This window comes from Bubalus kerabau, chromosome 3, assembly GCF_029407905.1.
Source record: "Bubalus kerabau isolate K-KA32 ecotype Philippines breed swamp buffalo chromosome 3, PCC_UOA_SB_1v2, whole genome shotgun sequence".
Taxonomy (NCBI): Eukaryota; Metazoa; Chordata; class Mammalia; order Artiodactyla; family Bovidae; genus Bubalus; species Bubalus kerabau.
In genome coordinates, this window is record NC_073626.1 from 41,268,639 (window position 1) to 41,285,556 (window position 16,918).

The following is a 16,918-nucleotide window of genomic DNA, read 5'->3' on the forward strand; positions in this document are numbered from 1 at the left end:
GGACTCTCTGGTGGCCCAGTGGCTAAGACTCAGAGCTCCCAATGCAGTGGGCCAGGGCTCAATCCCTGGTCAGGAAGCAGAACCCACACGCTGCAACTAAAGAGCCTGTGTGCTGCAACAAAGGCCTGGCACAGGCAAACAGAATAAATCAATCAGTGTTTTTTTAAAAAAGAGAGAGAAAAGATTAAGTCAAATAGTAAGTCAAGGCTTCCCTGGTGGCTCAGTGGTAAAGAATCCGGTAAAGGATCTGCCTGCCATGGTTCCATGACTTACCAGCCTTGGATTCTCAGGCAAGTGACCTAATCTCACTGTACTTCAGTGTCTTCTGTAAAACAGACATAAAACCAGAACCTGCTGCCTGGGAATAGTGTAAAGATCCAGTGAGCCACCACATGGAAAGCCCTTTGAACAGGGCCTGGCAACTGGCAAGTACTAAGTAAGTCAGCTTAGTTATTTTCTGCTACAGAGTGGGGTGTTTACATGACTCACCACAGAGTCACCTCATTCACCCTATGAAGAGGATTCAGGGGCAGGGTTTCCTACCCAAGGCTGAAACCTAGGAAAACAAAACCCCACTTCTGTTGCGTTTGTTCCCTGGGCAGAGTCAAGAGGGAAAGCCGCCAGAAGTCAGGAGGAGACCTCACAGCGCTGGTGTGGTGCATCTGGAGTTGCCGCTGCCCCAGCAAGGAGCGTCAGATGGTCGCTGGGGGCACCAGGCAGCCCTTAGGAAACGGCACGCTGAAGGCTTTCTGCTGGGGAGCCATACTCACTTTACATTCTCTTTCTACATTGACTTTAAAGGTGCTGCTAAGTAGTCCTAACTGAAAGGCCGCTGCTTTTTGGTACATGACAACAGGAATGATAATTTATGTGTTTTGCTTTTCTGGCCCTCTTCCAGGACCAGCAGTTTGCATTTCTTTTTTTTTTTTGGCCTCCCAGGATGTGGGATCTTAGTTCCCTGATCAGGGATCAAACCCATGTCCTCTACAATGGAAGCTTTGAGTCTTAACCACTGGACCCACCGGAGAAGTCCCTGCGCTTCTGTTATCTAATTCTCCCCAACATGTTTCCATTCACCCCTTATTTCATTATGCATTCTTAAGCTTCCCTCCAAATGCTATGCAAGATGCTGTTACATGTCTACAGCTTCCCAGAATTATGAGACATAGGAAAATAGGGTAACAAATCTCTGTTTACAAGTAAAAGCAGCTTTGTAGTAGAATCAACAACATTAAAGACCTAAAACCACACCCTTCCATCCAAAGCTCTCTCTTTACAAGTGCGCTCTAAGGACTCATTTTATTTCAATATGCAAGGCAAAATATTCATTTGGAGTGGCCAAACAACCTGGCTTGTTGAACCTGGCTTGTTGACAAGACACTGATGTTTCTTGAATTTTTAAACCCTGATACACAGAATGAGCAATCACTGTCCACTGACTATGTTTCCTTAACTCAAGAGTCTGTGAAGATGTAGTTTATAAGATGGGGAGAAAGAAAATAAATGCCGTGAACCTGGTCCTAAACACTGCGGACTTCCTCCCACGTGCCACAGAGCAGAAGAGGAGCTTCGGGAGGCTGGGAGGGGAAGACAGGATAGGGGCTGGTGCATCCGAGGAAGCAGGGCAGGCTGGCCTCACTGACCAGTTTCTCTGGCTTTTTCTTCACGTGCTCTGGACCTCCCTGATAAAAGAGTTGGAGCTCTGTTGATGACATTTCAAAAATAACCTTCCCAATAAACATTAGAAAGTTAAATCTGGAATTTAAAAGTCTAAATATATGAGTTGATTAAAAAAAAAAAAAGACTTATGAGGTGGGGTTTTTGTTTTACAATGTTCCCTTCCTCTGATTTTGATATAATTCTGGAAACCTCTTAAGGATTTCCCCAAGTGTACAAAAATAGCTTTCAAAGGAGACCCAAACCAAGTGATGATTTTTATGACTGATTAGGTCTTGGCTTACAGAGCAGCACTATGATTATAAAGCTTGGTTTCAACTCCTAACTTTTTTTTTTGGAAAACAACATTGAAGAGAAGACATACTTCTTTAACAGTTATTTTGAAGCCTAAAGTTTCAGAACATGGTTATACAAAAAGTTCTATAATCCATTTGTGGTGTTAATGTACATATTCCTTCACACAGGCGAATAAGATAAACAGATAAAATAATAGATGACTAAAATAAAATCCCCAAATAATATCCTGCTATTCTTTCTCAAAAAGTAAACTTCAAGTCTTACTGCATTACACTATTTTCAAAAAGGCAACTCCTCAAATGGTCTATCGGAGCAGGAATTCCTGTGCTACCACTGTACTGTTACTAAATTAAAGTGTTTCTTAAATTCAACTTATTGGCAAAGTTGTATACTTATGAATCATGAAACAGAAAAGATTCAACTGAAAGAGAGGGATACACCTAGACAAAAACCTAGCCCAACGGGCTAAGGACTATTAAGGGGTTGGACTCAGATGCTTTCAATAAAGCAATAGCTACTTATTAAAATATCTATTATGGATAGGGATCATAGGAGATAAAATGGTAAAGATACACTCAAATCCTTCCTATGAGGAAAAACTCTCATCCCCAACATGTGTGTTTAAGAATCAGGGGGCTTGAATTTGACAACACCAGATGTGTTTCTCTGACAAGTTTCTTCATCCTCTGAGCCTCAGTTTCTCAATCTGCAAAATGGGGTAATAAACCCCATTCCACAGAGTTTTACTGAGGATGGAATTAAATGAGACAACACAGCAAAGTGTCTCTCATTAGATGTCAATAAATGTGACCTTCTTTCTCATGACATACTGCCAAGAAAGCTGTATCTAATAAGTAGTGAATGTAGTGCTCTACCTGGAAAGGGTCGGTCTTCCTTGCCCCCACGCAGAGGAACTCCCTTATTTTCTGGCATATATTTCTTGGTAATGGGCAAAGACATCAGCCGGATGTGATGGATGAGTGAGCGCCAGGTGTAAGCTCCGGAAAGCACTGGTTCAGGTGCTAATGGGCTGAAAGGTTGAACCACAAAGTAGGCAGTGAGCAAGATTAATCCCAGGGTTATGAAGACCTACAGGGAAAGACAGGAAATGGATTAATAATAGTCCCAGCAAATGAAATACTTTAATGCCAAGGGGAAAAGAAAAAAAAAACAAAAACAGGCATCTTCTACTATGTCCAATGTGTTTTAAGAACTAATCCATTTTCATAAACAAGCCACTGACATTCACTTCTGAAAGGATTTAAAGCCTGACAACTGTGACAAGTGCAAGGCTCAGCAAGTCTGTATCACATGGATCCAGGGCCATGCTCACCATTTAAAAATACACGCAAATACAGCTATCCATAAGTACACAGCTTTCATCTACAACATTTAACAGAAGAGTCAAGTTTCCTAATCATATATGGTGACAAAGAGTAAAGGCCAATTACTCATAGGAAAAACCAAGGTTCAGTGGTGGAATCAGTCAGCAGTAACATCTGGGGAGAATGTTGATGGGTCTGTGCTCTGTCTAAGCTATTTCCAAGTCTTTACCTTGTACATAGCTAGAAGGAGTGGATACTGGGGTGGCCCCCTCTGAGGTTCATTCTTCTCCAGCAGCTGTCTGATAAATTTTTCAATTGCCTTCTCTGACATGCCACACTGATGGCCCGTCTGTCTTACCAAATCAACAGTCTCTGAGAGTTTGTCATAAATGCTGAGCTCATTAGCGGCAAGATCCATGTCTTCCAATGCAGAGTCTCTGAGAGACAGAGAGAAAATAAATGTAAAAAGATGGTTTCTTTAAAGTACTTCCTTCTCAAAGCTACATCCTTTAGAACAGTACTTCTCGGCCACCTGTGGGGAGGGACCAGTTCTGTGTTTTTCCCAATCCACTGCTGACCAATTCTTTTGTAAAACATAATGAATATGTCGAGATAATGTCAAGATGTGATACAAATTTTTAAGTGTTTCTTAATTGTGGGCTAGTAACAAAAATGGTTTACAGACCAGCATTGGTTCCCAAACACTTTGACGAATACCAGTTCAGAGCACAAAAACAAATCCTTAATGGGACTCTGAAATGCTAGTGCCCATCCAAAATGATTTTTTTTTTAAATAAATATTCATTTGTCTGTGTTGGGTCTTAGTTGTGACACTTGGGATCTATGTCGTGGCATGAGGGATCTGTTAGTTGAGGCATGTGGGATCTAGTTCCCTGACCAGGGATCAAACCTGGGCCCCCTGCATTGGGAGCGAGGAGTCTTACCTACTGGACCACCTGGGAAGTCTCCCAAAAGATTTCTGAAACCAATCACAGGAGATCTGCTACAGGTAATTTACTAAAATAAAAAGAAATAGACTGTAGAAAGTGTTATTGATCAATTACTTCCTTCCTTTCACATCAAATGAACCTTTTAGCAACATGAGAGAAGGAACTGATCACTGAAGGCAAGATTTACTGAGGAACCTGCTGATAAGCTTCGTTCCTGGCTGAGCAAGGATTTCAGACAACACAAAACCACGGCATGGGGGCGCTTCACACTTGGCAGGCTGCAGTCCTCATGCTTTTCTGCAAATAGAATTTAAACAACAGAGGGCATTTCATTTGTATTTTACATGTTTTAAGAACCTAAGATCTACATAACTCATTTTAAAATTCAATTTGTGTTCTCACACTTATTTTAAAGCCAGGCCGTTTCACAATGGCCATACAATAAAAGGCAAAAAGTAAAGGCAATATAGAATTCTCCCTGGATCACTTGTAAAACAAAATAAAGCACTTCTCTTTAAAAAGCACTTGGGCTACGGAACAGTGTTTTTCTTCATTTATAGGAGGAAAAAACTTTCCTGGTGGCTCAGACGGTAAAGCATCTGCCTACAATGTGGGAAGCCTGGGTTTGATCCCTGGGTCGGGAAGATCCCCTGGAAGAAGGAAATGGCAACGCACTCCAGTACCCTTGCCTGGAAAATCTCATGGACGGAGGAGCCCGGTAGGCTACAGTCCATGGGGCCACATAGAGTCGGACATGACTGACTTCACTTTAACTTTTTCACAGGAGGAGAAACAGCCCTTGGGATCCATGCTGTCTTCTGTCGGCTGGGAGTTTTGCTGTTGTTGTTTTCATAATGCACAGGGTCCTCTTATTTCACAGATTTCATCCCTAAGGTGTTTCTAACATGGAAAAGCACTAACATGGAACAACTCTATCCCTTCCGTGAGGAGATGCTGCCCTCTGTAGAGCAGAAGAGTCAGGAGATTCCACAGAGGCGGCGGTCTGCGCTCCACAGGCCAGTGCACACCCCGGTACAGCTCCTCCTCGAACAGCGCCCTAGTCCTCAACTGCCTGCACGGCAGGATCACCTAGAGAGCTTTCAGGAATGCTCATACCTGGCCCCAACCCAAGGCTGACCAAATCAGAGTCAGACTTCGAATGGTGGGTTAACAAACAGGTAACCTAGATTCTGAGGACTGGAGGGGTCCCCCACACATTTTAGGGGACACAATCTTTCTCCAAACTCTCTGCCGTTGCTCAAAGGGTTTTCTTAAAGACCACATAGGGCTTCATTTTAAGGTTCAGGTGAAAGGGTGGTGAAAGTCTACTGTGCATTTTCGGGAATTCCCTGGTAGTCCAGTGGTTAGGACTTGGTTCCTTCGCTGCTGGGGGCTGGGGTTCAATCCCTGGTCAGGAAACTAAGATTCCATAATCTGTAGGGCATGGCCAAAAAAAATAATAACAGAAAATAAAATGGATATTTTCAACAAATGGTGCTGGAACAACTACATATCCACATGCAAAAGAATGAAGTTGGACACTTCCTTATACTACAGATAAAAATTGATTCAGAATGGATAGAAGACCCAAAACTAGAAAACAAAGGGGAATCTTTGTAACACTGGACTAGGTAATGGCTTCTTAGACAGGATACCAAAAGCACAAATAGCAAAAGAAAATTAAATTGGACTACATCAAAATTAACAACTTTTGTGCTGCCAATGATACCACCGAGGAAGTAAAATGACAACCTACAGAATGGGGGAGGGTGGTTATCTGCAAATTATATATCTGATAAGGGACTAGCAGTCAGAGTTCATAAAGAATTCTTACAACTCAATTATAAAAAGATAAATACCCAATTAAAAATGGGCAAAATATCTGAATAGATATTTCTCCACAGAGGATAAACAAATGGCCAAGAAACTCATGAAAAGATGTTCAACCTCATTAGCCATCAGTTCAGTTCAGTTCAGTCGCTCAGTCGTGTCCAACTCTTCGTGACCCCATGAATCGCAGCACGCCAGGTCTCCCTGTCCATCACCAACTCCCAGAGTTCACTCAGACTCACGTCCATCGAGTCAGTGATGCCATCCAGCCATCTCATCCTCTGTCTTCCCCTTCTCCTCCTGCCCCCAATCCCTCCCAGCATCAGAGTCTTTTCCAATGAGTCAACTCTTCGCATGAGGTGGCCAAAGTACTGGAGTTTCATATTCAGCATCATTCCTTCCAAAGAAATCCCAGGGCTGATCTCCTTTAGAATGGACTGGTTGGATCTCCTTGCAGTCCAAGGGACTCTCAAGAGTCTTCTCCAACACCACAGTTCAAAAACATCAATTCTTCGGCGCTCAGCCTTCTTCACAGTCCAACTCTCACATCCATACATGACCACTGGAAAAACCATAGCCTTGACTAGATGGACCTTTGTTGGCAAAGTAATGTCTCTCTTTTCAATGCTTTTCAATATGCTATCTAGGTTGGTCATAACTTTCCTTCCAAGGAGTAAGTGTCCTTTAATTTCATGGCTGCAGTCACCATCTGCAGTGATTTTGGAGCCCAAAAAAATAAAGTCTGACAGTGTTTCCACTGTTTCCCCATCCATTTCCCATGAAGTGATGGGACCGGATACCATGATCTTCGTTTTCTGAATGTTGAGCTTTAAGCCAACTTTTTCACTCTCCACTTTCACTTTCATCAAGAGGCTTTTTAGTTCCTCTGCACTTTCTGCCATAAGGGTGGTGTCATCTGCATATCTGAGTTTATTGATATTTCTCCCGGCAATCTTGATTCCAGCTTGTGTTTCTTCCAATCCAGCGATTCTCATGATGTACTCTGCATATAAGTTAAATAAGCAGTGTGATAATACACAGCCTTGACGTACTCCTTTTCCTATTTGGAACCAGTCTGTTGTTCCATGTCCAGTTCTAATTGTTGCTTCCTGACCTGCATACAGATTTCTCAAGAGGCAGGTCAGGTGGTCTGGTATTCAAGGAAGTGTAAATCAAAACCTCAGTGAAATGTACCTCTCACCCACTGGGATGGCTATAATCAAAAAGTCAGAGAATAACAAGTGCTGGCAGTGGAACTCTTGTACACTGCGAGTGGGAATGTAAAATGATGCAGCAGCTTTGGAAAAGTCTGGCAGTTCCTCAAAAACTCAAATACAGAGCTACCATAGGAGCCAGCAACTCCACTTGTAAGTATGTACCCTGATAATTTAAAACAAATTCCCACACGAAAACTTGTTTACGTCACAGTATTCATAAAAGCTCAAAAATGAAAGCAATCCAAATATCCAGGAAAGGATAACAAAATGGATTTCAATAATATTCATACATCAATAATATCCACAAAATGGAATATTACTGGATAAAAAGGAATAAAATACTGACACATACTACAACATGACTGGAGAAGGCGATGGCACCCCACTCCAGTACTCTTGCCTGGAAAATCCCGTGGACAGTGGAGCCTGGTAGGCTACAGTCCATGGGGTCGCGAAGAGCTGGACACGACAGAGTGACTTCACTTTCACTTTTCACTTTCATGCATTGGAGAAGGAAATGGCAACCCACTCCAGTGTTCTTGCCTGGAGAATCCCAGGGACGGGGGAGCCTGGTGGGCTGCCGTCTATGGGGTCGCACAGAGTCGGACACGACTGAAGTGACTTAGCAGTAGCAGCTACAACATGGATGAACCTTGAAAACATTATGCTTAGTGAAAGAAGATAATTACATGACTGAATTTATATGAAAAGTCAAGGACGTGCAAAATAGAGACAGAAAATATTTATTAGGGGTTGCCTAGGGGAGGGGGTGGGGAGAAATGGGGAGTGACTGTTAATAGATACAAAGCTACTTCCCGGAGTGACAAAAATGTTCAAAACAAATTGTGATTGTTGCGCAACTCTGTGAATAAACAAAACCCATTGAACTGTATATTTTAAGTAGGTAAGTTTCATGGCATACATAAATTATATCTCAATAAAGATATTTTAAATGTATATTTATAGAATTTGAACTTATCACTGTTGTGGCATTTACTATACTCACTGCTAAGTCACTTGGCCTATTTCCTCATCCAAAAGACATGAGGATTGAACCAGAATGTTTTTAAAGTTTCCTCTAGCTCTAAAATTCTAGAGGTGTATGACTATTTCTGGAAGTACAAAATGATAATATGATACTGAATACACACACTTCTTGCAAGCTGTACATCCTTCTTCCCTGAGATTCTGATGCATTTCCCGAGATACCAGAAGGATAGTTACTAATAATTTAATGAAGTTTCTACGAGCACATGGCGGGTCTTGGTAATAAGCCTTCTTTTTGTCTTTGGTAAAATCAGTGGTTCTCAACTAGGGGCAACTCTCCTCCCCCTTCCCCCAGGGGTATGTAAAAAGCTTGAAGACATTTGTGATTGACACACTTCAGGGGTACTACTGGCATCTAGTGGATATGATGTTAATTAAACAACCAAAACAAAAAATCTTGTCCCTTTAGGTCAAACTAACAGAGCAGCTCCCTTCCTGGGATCTGTTGAAGGTCAACCCTCAACACAAGGGTTTGTATTAAAAAAACAAAAACAAAGAACTTGCCTCTTAAAAAACAAACAAACACAAAGTCAGGGTTAAGCATCAGGTATATTCATCTAGACTGAGTGAAATCAGCTGAAGCTTGATGGCAATCCCTTTCTCTCTAGTAAGAAGGTCCAACTCTGGCAGAAATGAGCTTTGCCACAGAGAGAAGTTTCGATGAGCGAGCTCGACTCTTAACAGTGGCTTATACCTGAAAGGGCATAGGCAGAATGACCTGCAGAGTTATAAAAATCAAGGTATCATGCAACACCCTTTATACACTGAAATGCCAGAAGCCTGGGAGTGGGACCCCGGTATGGAAGTTTCCAAACCTCTTTCCTGCTGATCACAGGCACACCCCCAATTAGGAGACATTGCTGTGGAACAGTACTTCTCAAGCAGGTGATTCTGCTCCCCAGGGGATGTCTGGAGACCTTTTCGACTGTCAAAACTGGAGGAGTACTCAACATTTCCCAATGATTTTTTTCTTCTCCATGCCAACTTCAAAGTCCCAAGAGGAGGGAAACCAAAGGGAACAGACAGGAAAACCTGGAATTTCTACTTTCTCTCATAGTCACAACTCATGTCTCGCAGCAAGTCTCCTAGGCTTGTATTTACTTCTGATCTTGAACAAAACAATTTCTTACGTAACAGATTATCATCTTCGGTGGGGTGGACACACATTAGTGCACTTGGCAATAGACTGTGAATGATACATTTTTCTCCAAATAAAGCTATACATCAACACACATAAACAAAAACTGTAGGGGGCACTACAGCATCTAATGCAGAAAGACTAAACCTCTTATGATGCACAGGACAACTCCCCATGACAGAGAACTCAAAATGCTAAGAGTGCTGAGGTTAAGAAATCTTGCTTTCAAGAGAGGCCCGGGGGAGATAAGCCAGGGGGCTGTTAATATCTGAAGGATTACTTAAGGAATAGAAGGAGGCAACTGACAACTCTGAAGGGATGTTCTCCACAATTCCTCCTGAGTCTCAGTCTAAGAAAACACAGGACAGAGCCATAGCTGGTAGAATGACTCCAACAGAACTCATCAATAAAGGTGGTTAAGGCAGAAGACAGGATAAGAGGCCAGACAAAATGTACATTTCTCCTTTATACTGTTTAAAACAGAATTTCTCTATTGATATAAATATGTCCTGAACACTGATACGACATCACCCTGGATGTCAAATCCAAAGCTGTTTCCCCAAATAAACAGCTATACCATCTAGGCAACTCTAAGATGCAATACTGACTCATCTAGTTAAAACACAAAAGCTGTATTCAGAAAGAAAGTTTCAAAAGCCCATCTAAATATTTCCCAATCTTCAACTACGGTAGGAACATACAGAGTACCTAACAATAAATTTTCTTTTTCCACATACTAGGTTCTTTAGTATTATGCTAGCTATGTAGCATGATAATCCATTCTTCAGTGTTATGAATATATTCCATTTTATTTTTTCCAATGATTCTCATTGACTGAAGACGTATTTCATTAAACCGGAAAAAAATGTTATCACTGAATTGTAATAAAAACCAAATTCCACATTTAAAGGAAAGATAAATGATAAAACATTAAAATGATACAATTTAAAAGAGGAGCAATTTAAAACTGTAATAACTGCTTTAAATTTACAATTAAGGGAATTCCACTTTTTTGTACTCTTATCATCAACGTTCCTCTTTCTGGACATTTCTGCTCATTGAGACTTGAAGAGTCTAGTGTTTTCTTTGCTCTCTGAAAATATACTGTTGTTCTCTGAATTTTTTATTTTGAAAAATTTCAAGCCTCTAGAAAAACTGTAATAGTACAAAGAATGTTTGTATATCCTTAACTTAGATTCACCAATTGTTAACAAACATTTGGCTATATTTACTTTCTGTCCAACTGTCTTTTTTTTTTACCAGAACCATTTGAAACTTATTAATGTAACACATCATGAAATCACTTCTAAATGTTTCAACATGTACCTTCTGAAAATAAGAGTATTATTCTACATAACCATCAGCATCACTGTCATACCTATTAAAATTAATAATTCTCTAACATTACTTAATATCTAGTCCATGGTCAAGCTTTCAAAAAAAAAAAAAAAAAGAAAGAAAGGCCATACAGCTTTGTTGAAATCTAGGCACCAACCAATGATCACATATCACAGTTAGCTGTTATGTCTCATTGGTCTATTTAAATCTACAACAGATGCTGGTGTTTTGTTTTCTGGCCTTTTATGACACATATTTGAAGCAGGAACCCCCAGATTTTTAAACATATCTCCTCGTCTCACTTTTTCTAGTTTCTATGGTTTAAAAAAAAAAAATTCTTCCTCTCTAGATTTCCAGAGCTTATACTCTTCCTCTCTTCGAAGTTAAGCTCTCAAACAAACAAAAAGTTTCACTTCCCTCTCGTTTCTCAGGTCTGCATTTGTTTCTTTTCCCCTCACGCCACCGATACTGCTTTCACTAAGGTCACCAAAGGCTTTCTTCACATGCCAAGTCCAAAGGACACTTTTTCAGCTATCTCTCTGCAGCAGCTGCCATTCCTATCCATTATCTCCCTCAAGTGCCCTCAAATCTTGGCATAATTCTCTTGTTCTCATTCTCTCGGAATGTTGGTATTCATCACGGATGTCCTTGACTGTCTCATGCCCTCCATGGCTTTAGCCACTAGCTTTAGTGATTCCTAAATCTCTTCTCCAATCTGCTGCTGCTAAGATGCTTCAGTCGTGTCCGACTCTGTGCGACCCCATAGAAGGCAGCCCACCAGGCTCCCCCGTACCTGGGATTTTCTAGGCAAGAACACTGGAGTGGGCTGCCATTTCCTTCTCCAATGCATGAGAGTGAAAAGTGAAAGTGAAGTTGCTCAGTCGCGTCCGACTCTTAGAGACCCCACGGACTGCAGCCCACCAGGCTCTTCCGTCCATGGGATTTTCCAGGCAAGAGTACTGGAGTTGGGCGCCATTGCCTTCTCCACTTCTCCAATCTAGAGCTCTCCAAAACTCAAGACCTATCCATCTAATCAGCTACCAGACATCCTGGCCCAAATTTCTTATAGTCCCCTACGTGTTATGTGTCCATACCTGACTTATTATTTTTCCCCTGCAAACTGTTTATCCTACTATATTCCTTTTCTCAAATAATAGAAACATCAGTTTTCCAAATTTAAAACCTCTCCTCCTGCTTCCTCATCCCCACCAATGAACCAATCACCAAATCCTCAATTTTATATCCTGTATAGCTCTCACATTCATCACCTCCTCTTTAGCTCTACATTAGTGGCAGTCAAGGCCCTCAACATCCCTCCCATAGACCATCACAAAGATATTTTAATTTCTATAGTTCCAACCCCTTTTCTCCTTTCTGAGCCAGTCTCTAGAAATTATTTTTCTAAAACACAAATTGGCTCACATTGCTCATCTATTTAAAGCACTTGAGCACTTTCCTTGACTTCCACGCCCAGCTAGGGAATAATTTAGCATGGTGGTTAAGAATACCGGCACTGGAGTCAGAAAAAGCTGAATTCAAATACTAGATTCTCTATCTATTGTGTGGCCACGAGACACTGTTTTAACCTCTCTAAAGCCTCAGAGTTTTTATCTATAAAATAAGGATAATTGTGTCTTTCCAACCATGTTGTTAAGCAATTACAAGGTGATATATCTAAAACATTTGTCTTATTACCCAAATTAAATACATAATAATTACAATAAGATGAAGTCCAAATTACTTAGCATGACCCACTGGTTACTGCCTATCTGTTCAGTCTTGTTTCCCATTCTTTCCTCACATTCTTTGCTGCCATACTATTTTACACCTTTCTGCTTCTGTACATGTAATTTTCTCTGTTTATAAAAACTATCCCCCTGTGCTTTGTCCAATGAGTGAACACTATTTCTGCCCTTTGAATCTTAGCCCTTCATTTCTGCCCTTTGAACCTTAAACACAACCCTATTACCCTGTATTACATCTATTCCTTGTCTTCCTTGCCACGAAACTGTTTCTTGAAAGCAGATTTTTTGGAGAAAATAACAACACAAACTAATAATAGACATGGAAATTCACCTCAGAGATATGGAACCTTATCACTGCCTGTTGAACAATTTATAGAAAACACCTAAAGTAATCATTTTGTTCACAAACTAATGGTTATTTCACTTCTCATTTTTTAAAAAATACATCAGCCTAATGAGAGTTTAGGTGAACAAGATAGGAACTTCACACTTGGATTTTTTGTGTGTGTGGAGCTTTAAGTAGCTGTGGAAAAACAGGGATTTGAACTGAGTCTTGAAAACTGTTTTGGTCTAAAGCAGAAAGGGCAAACAGGGCCTGTGGTATTTGAATTGGTGGATGTGAACTTCAGTCAAAACTTCAATGTAGCAAAGCTAAATTTAGGTTAAAGCATGTCCTTCCTTAAAGGGAAAGTGTCATAACTCAAACAAGCAAATTTATTAAGGGCGAGATGTCCATGGAAGATTCCACTATGGGAACAACCAAATGAGCAAATAAGAAAAGACAGAAATTATTCTGGAAGTAGTCTCTATTATGAGTGAAAGTGTTAGTTGCTCAGTCTGTCTGACTCTTTGCAACCCCATGGACTGTAGCTGGCCAGGCTTCTCTGTCCATAGAATTCTCCAGGCAAGAATACAGGAATGGGTTGCTGTTTCATCCTCCAGGGGATCTTCCTGACCCAGGGATTGTACCCACTTCTCCTGCACTGCAAGTGGATTCTTTATCATCTGAGCCATCAGGGAAGCCCCTATCATGAGGAGAAGGCCGAATACCTTAAAACTGATGTACTGGCAAATACCAAGGATATGCAGGCTCTTAGACCAGAAAAGAGGTGTGGCTTGCAGGACTAATGATCTTAAAATACTAGGCAACATGAAGCAGGCAAATTTCCTTGTTCTAAATGGAGATTACAAACATCTCATTTAATCAAGCCAATAAACCAAGTCATATTCCTTTCTGAAATCCGAGATGCCACGTTTATCATATACCAAGACCACACTTAAAAAAAAAAATTCCTTCCCTAACAATTATCAGAAAAAGATGTTTCGGAGTGGGGCGGGAAATCTACTGTAAACATTCAAAAAAAAAAAAAAAAAAAAGACAAATCTGAAAGGGCAATGAAATATAGACTTTGCTAGGACCGCTGTTTTGGTCATATTGTGACCCCGCGAAACAAGTTCAATTAGGGCGGAACTCTCGGAAAAAAGGAAGAAGTTTTAAGAAAGTTGACCCCGGAGAGTTGGTGAAGGGTGCTGTCAGTCAGTCCGCAAAACGCCAAAAGCTCAGAGAAGAGGTCAGCGCAGGGGCAGGAGTGGCACTGGCGCGGAAAGGTGGGCTGCGCGAGGATTTTACAGACGGGTGCGGCGACAGTGTTGTCACGAAGCTGCCTCCCCCCTCCCGGCCTCGGGCCCCAATCACTCACATGCGGAGCCCGCGCCCCCTCGGGCTCCTCCCGCCTCGGGGACAGCAAGCCGCCGGGCGAGGAGGATAGGCCGACAACTTCCTACTTCCGGGCGCGCAACCCGGAAGCAACTCCACAGGCGAGGCAGCGCTCCTTCTTCCCGCCGGAAGCTTCCGCCAGAAGTAGATCAGGCGATGTCTCGGAGAACTTGGGAACTATCACGAGATCTGGAGAGTTCGGCTTCTTGCTCCCCCTGGCGGCCAGTTCTTCCCTCTCGGTCTTCTTCAGTCCTTGCCGGCGGTCTCTTTGTGAGCCAACAATTATTCTCTGCCAGACATTACAAAGGGAGAGGGCAATGGCACCCCACTCCAGTACTCTTGCCTGAGAAATCCCATGGATGGAGGAGTCTGGTAGGCTGCAGTCCATGGGGTCGCTAAGAGTCGGACATGACTGAGCGACTTCACTTTCACTTTTCACTTTCATGCATTGGAGAAGGAAATGGCAACCCACTCCAGTGTTCTTGCCTGGAGAATCCCAGAGACGGGGGATCCTGGTGGGCTGCCGTTTATGGGGTCGCGCAGAGTCGGACAGGACCGAAGCGACTTAGCAGCAGCAGCAGTGATTACAAAGGACTTTATATTCATGAAACTGCTTAAACAACCTTCATTTACCCTCTTACTAACCTAGCTGAAGTTTATGGAAAGGTTAGATTGCTCGAGATTACACTGGAAACTCGCTCTGCTCAGATTCTGATCTGGAACATGCCCTGTGTGAATGTTGAACTGAACTGGATAAGGCATGCCTGCTTAGTCATGTCTGACACTCTGCGACCCCATAGCCTGTAGCCCTCCAGCCTCCTCTGTTCATGGAATTCTCCAGGCAAGAATACTGGAGTGAGTTGCCATTTCCTGCTCCAGGGGATCTTCCTGACCTTGGGATTGAACTCGTGTCTCCTGCATTGCTGGCTGATTCTTTACCACTATGCTACCTGGGAAGCCCAACTGCATAAGGACGTGGTCCCTAACATAGGTTATTGACAGTCTACTTGGTGAGAAGAAAATCTGAGACAAGCATTTAGACAGTGATGGAATGTGGCACCAAATTAAAGATAAAGAAGAGAGAAGGAGAGTCTACTACAGACAGGATGAGTAGAGAGGAGACGGAACAAGGGAGATTGGGTTAAGTTTGGTAAAGCATTGCAAGGAAAAAGACTAGCTTGGGCAGAAGTCTGAAAGTGGGAATGCTGATTCCACATATAAGGCTTGGATAATAAAATAGTCCAAAATCTGACTGGAGAAGTCAGTGAGTGGTCAATGATGAAGGGCCTTCAAGCTCAGGCCAAGTGATTTGGGATTTTAATAGGCAGAGAAACCATTTAATACTTCATGGCAATATCATAGTATTTCAGATGAGGGCTTTGGCTGCTGTGTGTAAAATAGATTACTAGAGGGAAACCAAAGGGCAGGGAAGCTCCAGCAAAGGAGCTTCTGAAATAATCCTGGTGTTAAAGGTCTGAAACAGCAGTGGGAATGGGAAGAAAGGAATACAATTTGGGGACCTTTGGAAAAAAGAGTTGACATGTTTGATGATGTGTCATTTACAGGGCGCAGAGATAAAGAGGATGATCCTTAGGATTCCAGCTCAAAAAATGTTATAATTTTGGATTATGTTGTTATAATTATGATGTTATAATTTTTAATAAGGGATATTTATTCAGAAGACACATTAACTTAGATACAGAATAAATGAAGTAAGTACAAGCTGCAATCTAATAGTGAACTTAGAACAGGAATCTAGGCCTCTTTGTCAACTCTGCCCTGAAGCCACTGACACCTAATGTTCTCTTGGGAATAAAAAGTCCAACCAAAGCTGAGCCTTTTGAGTAAGGATTTTGGAATGAGCCAGCAAGGTACTGTCTTATGCTTCTGTTAAACCCCAATGCATCCTCACCATGCCCTAAGCCTCCCAAGATATGTAGTAAGGAACTACATAAGGTCCAGAGAAAGGAAACTCAGATAACAACAGACAGGACCAACAATGAAAACTTTTCCATCCAGCTCAAAGGCCATAACGAGGGCACAAACACAAGACTGCAGGAAGTGTAAATTAATGATACATTAGCACAGCTTTCATCAGTCTAAAATGTAATTTTCTTTTCAAAAAAATAATTTTATTCATTTATTTATGGCTGTGCTGGGTCTTCACTGTTGCACAGGCTTTTCCCTAGTTGAAGAGAGCAGGGGCTACTCTGCGTTGCAGTGCGTGCGCTTCTCAAAGCGGTGGCTTCTCTTGTTGAGCTGCATGGGCTCTAGGCGCACAGGTTTCAGTAGTTGTGGTTCCCAGGCTCTAGAGCACAGGCTCAGGATTGTGGCACACGGGCTTAATTAGTTAAGTTAGTTAAGGTGGTGCGTGGGATCTTTCTGCAGCAGGGCTTGAACCTTTGCCTGCTGCATTCCAAGTGGATTGTTTACCACTGAGCCACCAGTGGTAAACATTTAGGGAAGCCCCTAAAATGTAATGTTCTGTTTATTATTCATTCAATGAAACTCGAGCATCCTATGTTCAGTCCTCTGCGAGGAGGACACAAAGATGAACAAGGCTCAGTTATTCTCTCAAGGAGCGCACTGTCTACTTTGACCTTTACGATCTTGTATACCCTTATTCCTGCTTGGCAA

General features: G+C 42.0%; 1 protein-coding gene across 6 annotated transcripts in view; it reads right to left on the reverse strand.

Annotated features, from left to right (window-relative positions):
• The window catches only part of C3H6orf89 (chromosome 3 C6orf89 homolog), a 39,742-nt gene extending 25,317 nt beyond the window's left edge, over nucleotides 1-14,425 (reverse strand). Inside the window, exons 1-5 of one of the 6 annotated variants that reach the window (XM_055571555.1) lie at nucleotides 14,265-14,421; nucleotides 4,445-4,546; nucleotides 4,244-4,316; nucleotides 3,529-3,736; nucleotides 2,850-3,063 (exon numbers count right to left, since the gene is read on the reverse strand). In XM_055571555.1, the coding sequence (XP_055427530.1) occupies nucleotides 2,850-3,063; nucleotides 3,529-3,717 (403 nt within the window). In that variant the 5' untranslated portion in view covers nucleotides 3,718-3,736; nucleotides 4,244-4,316; nucleotides 4,445-4,546; nucleotides 14,265-14,421. Of the gene's footprint in view, nucleotides 1-2,849; nucleotides 3,064-3,528; nucleotides 3,737-4,243; nucleotides 4,547-14,264 lie in introns of those variants that run through there. The other 5 variants (XM_055571556.1, XM_055571558.1, XM_055571561.1 and 2 more) reach the window with 5 other exon arrangements.
• Nucleotides 14,426-16,918: the final 2,493 nt, after the last annotated feature.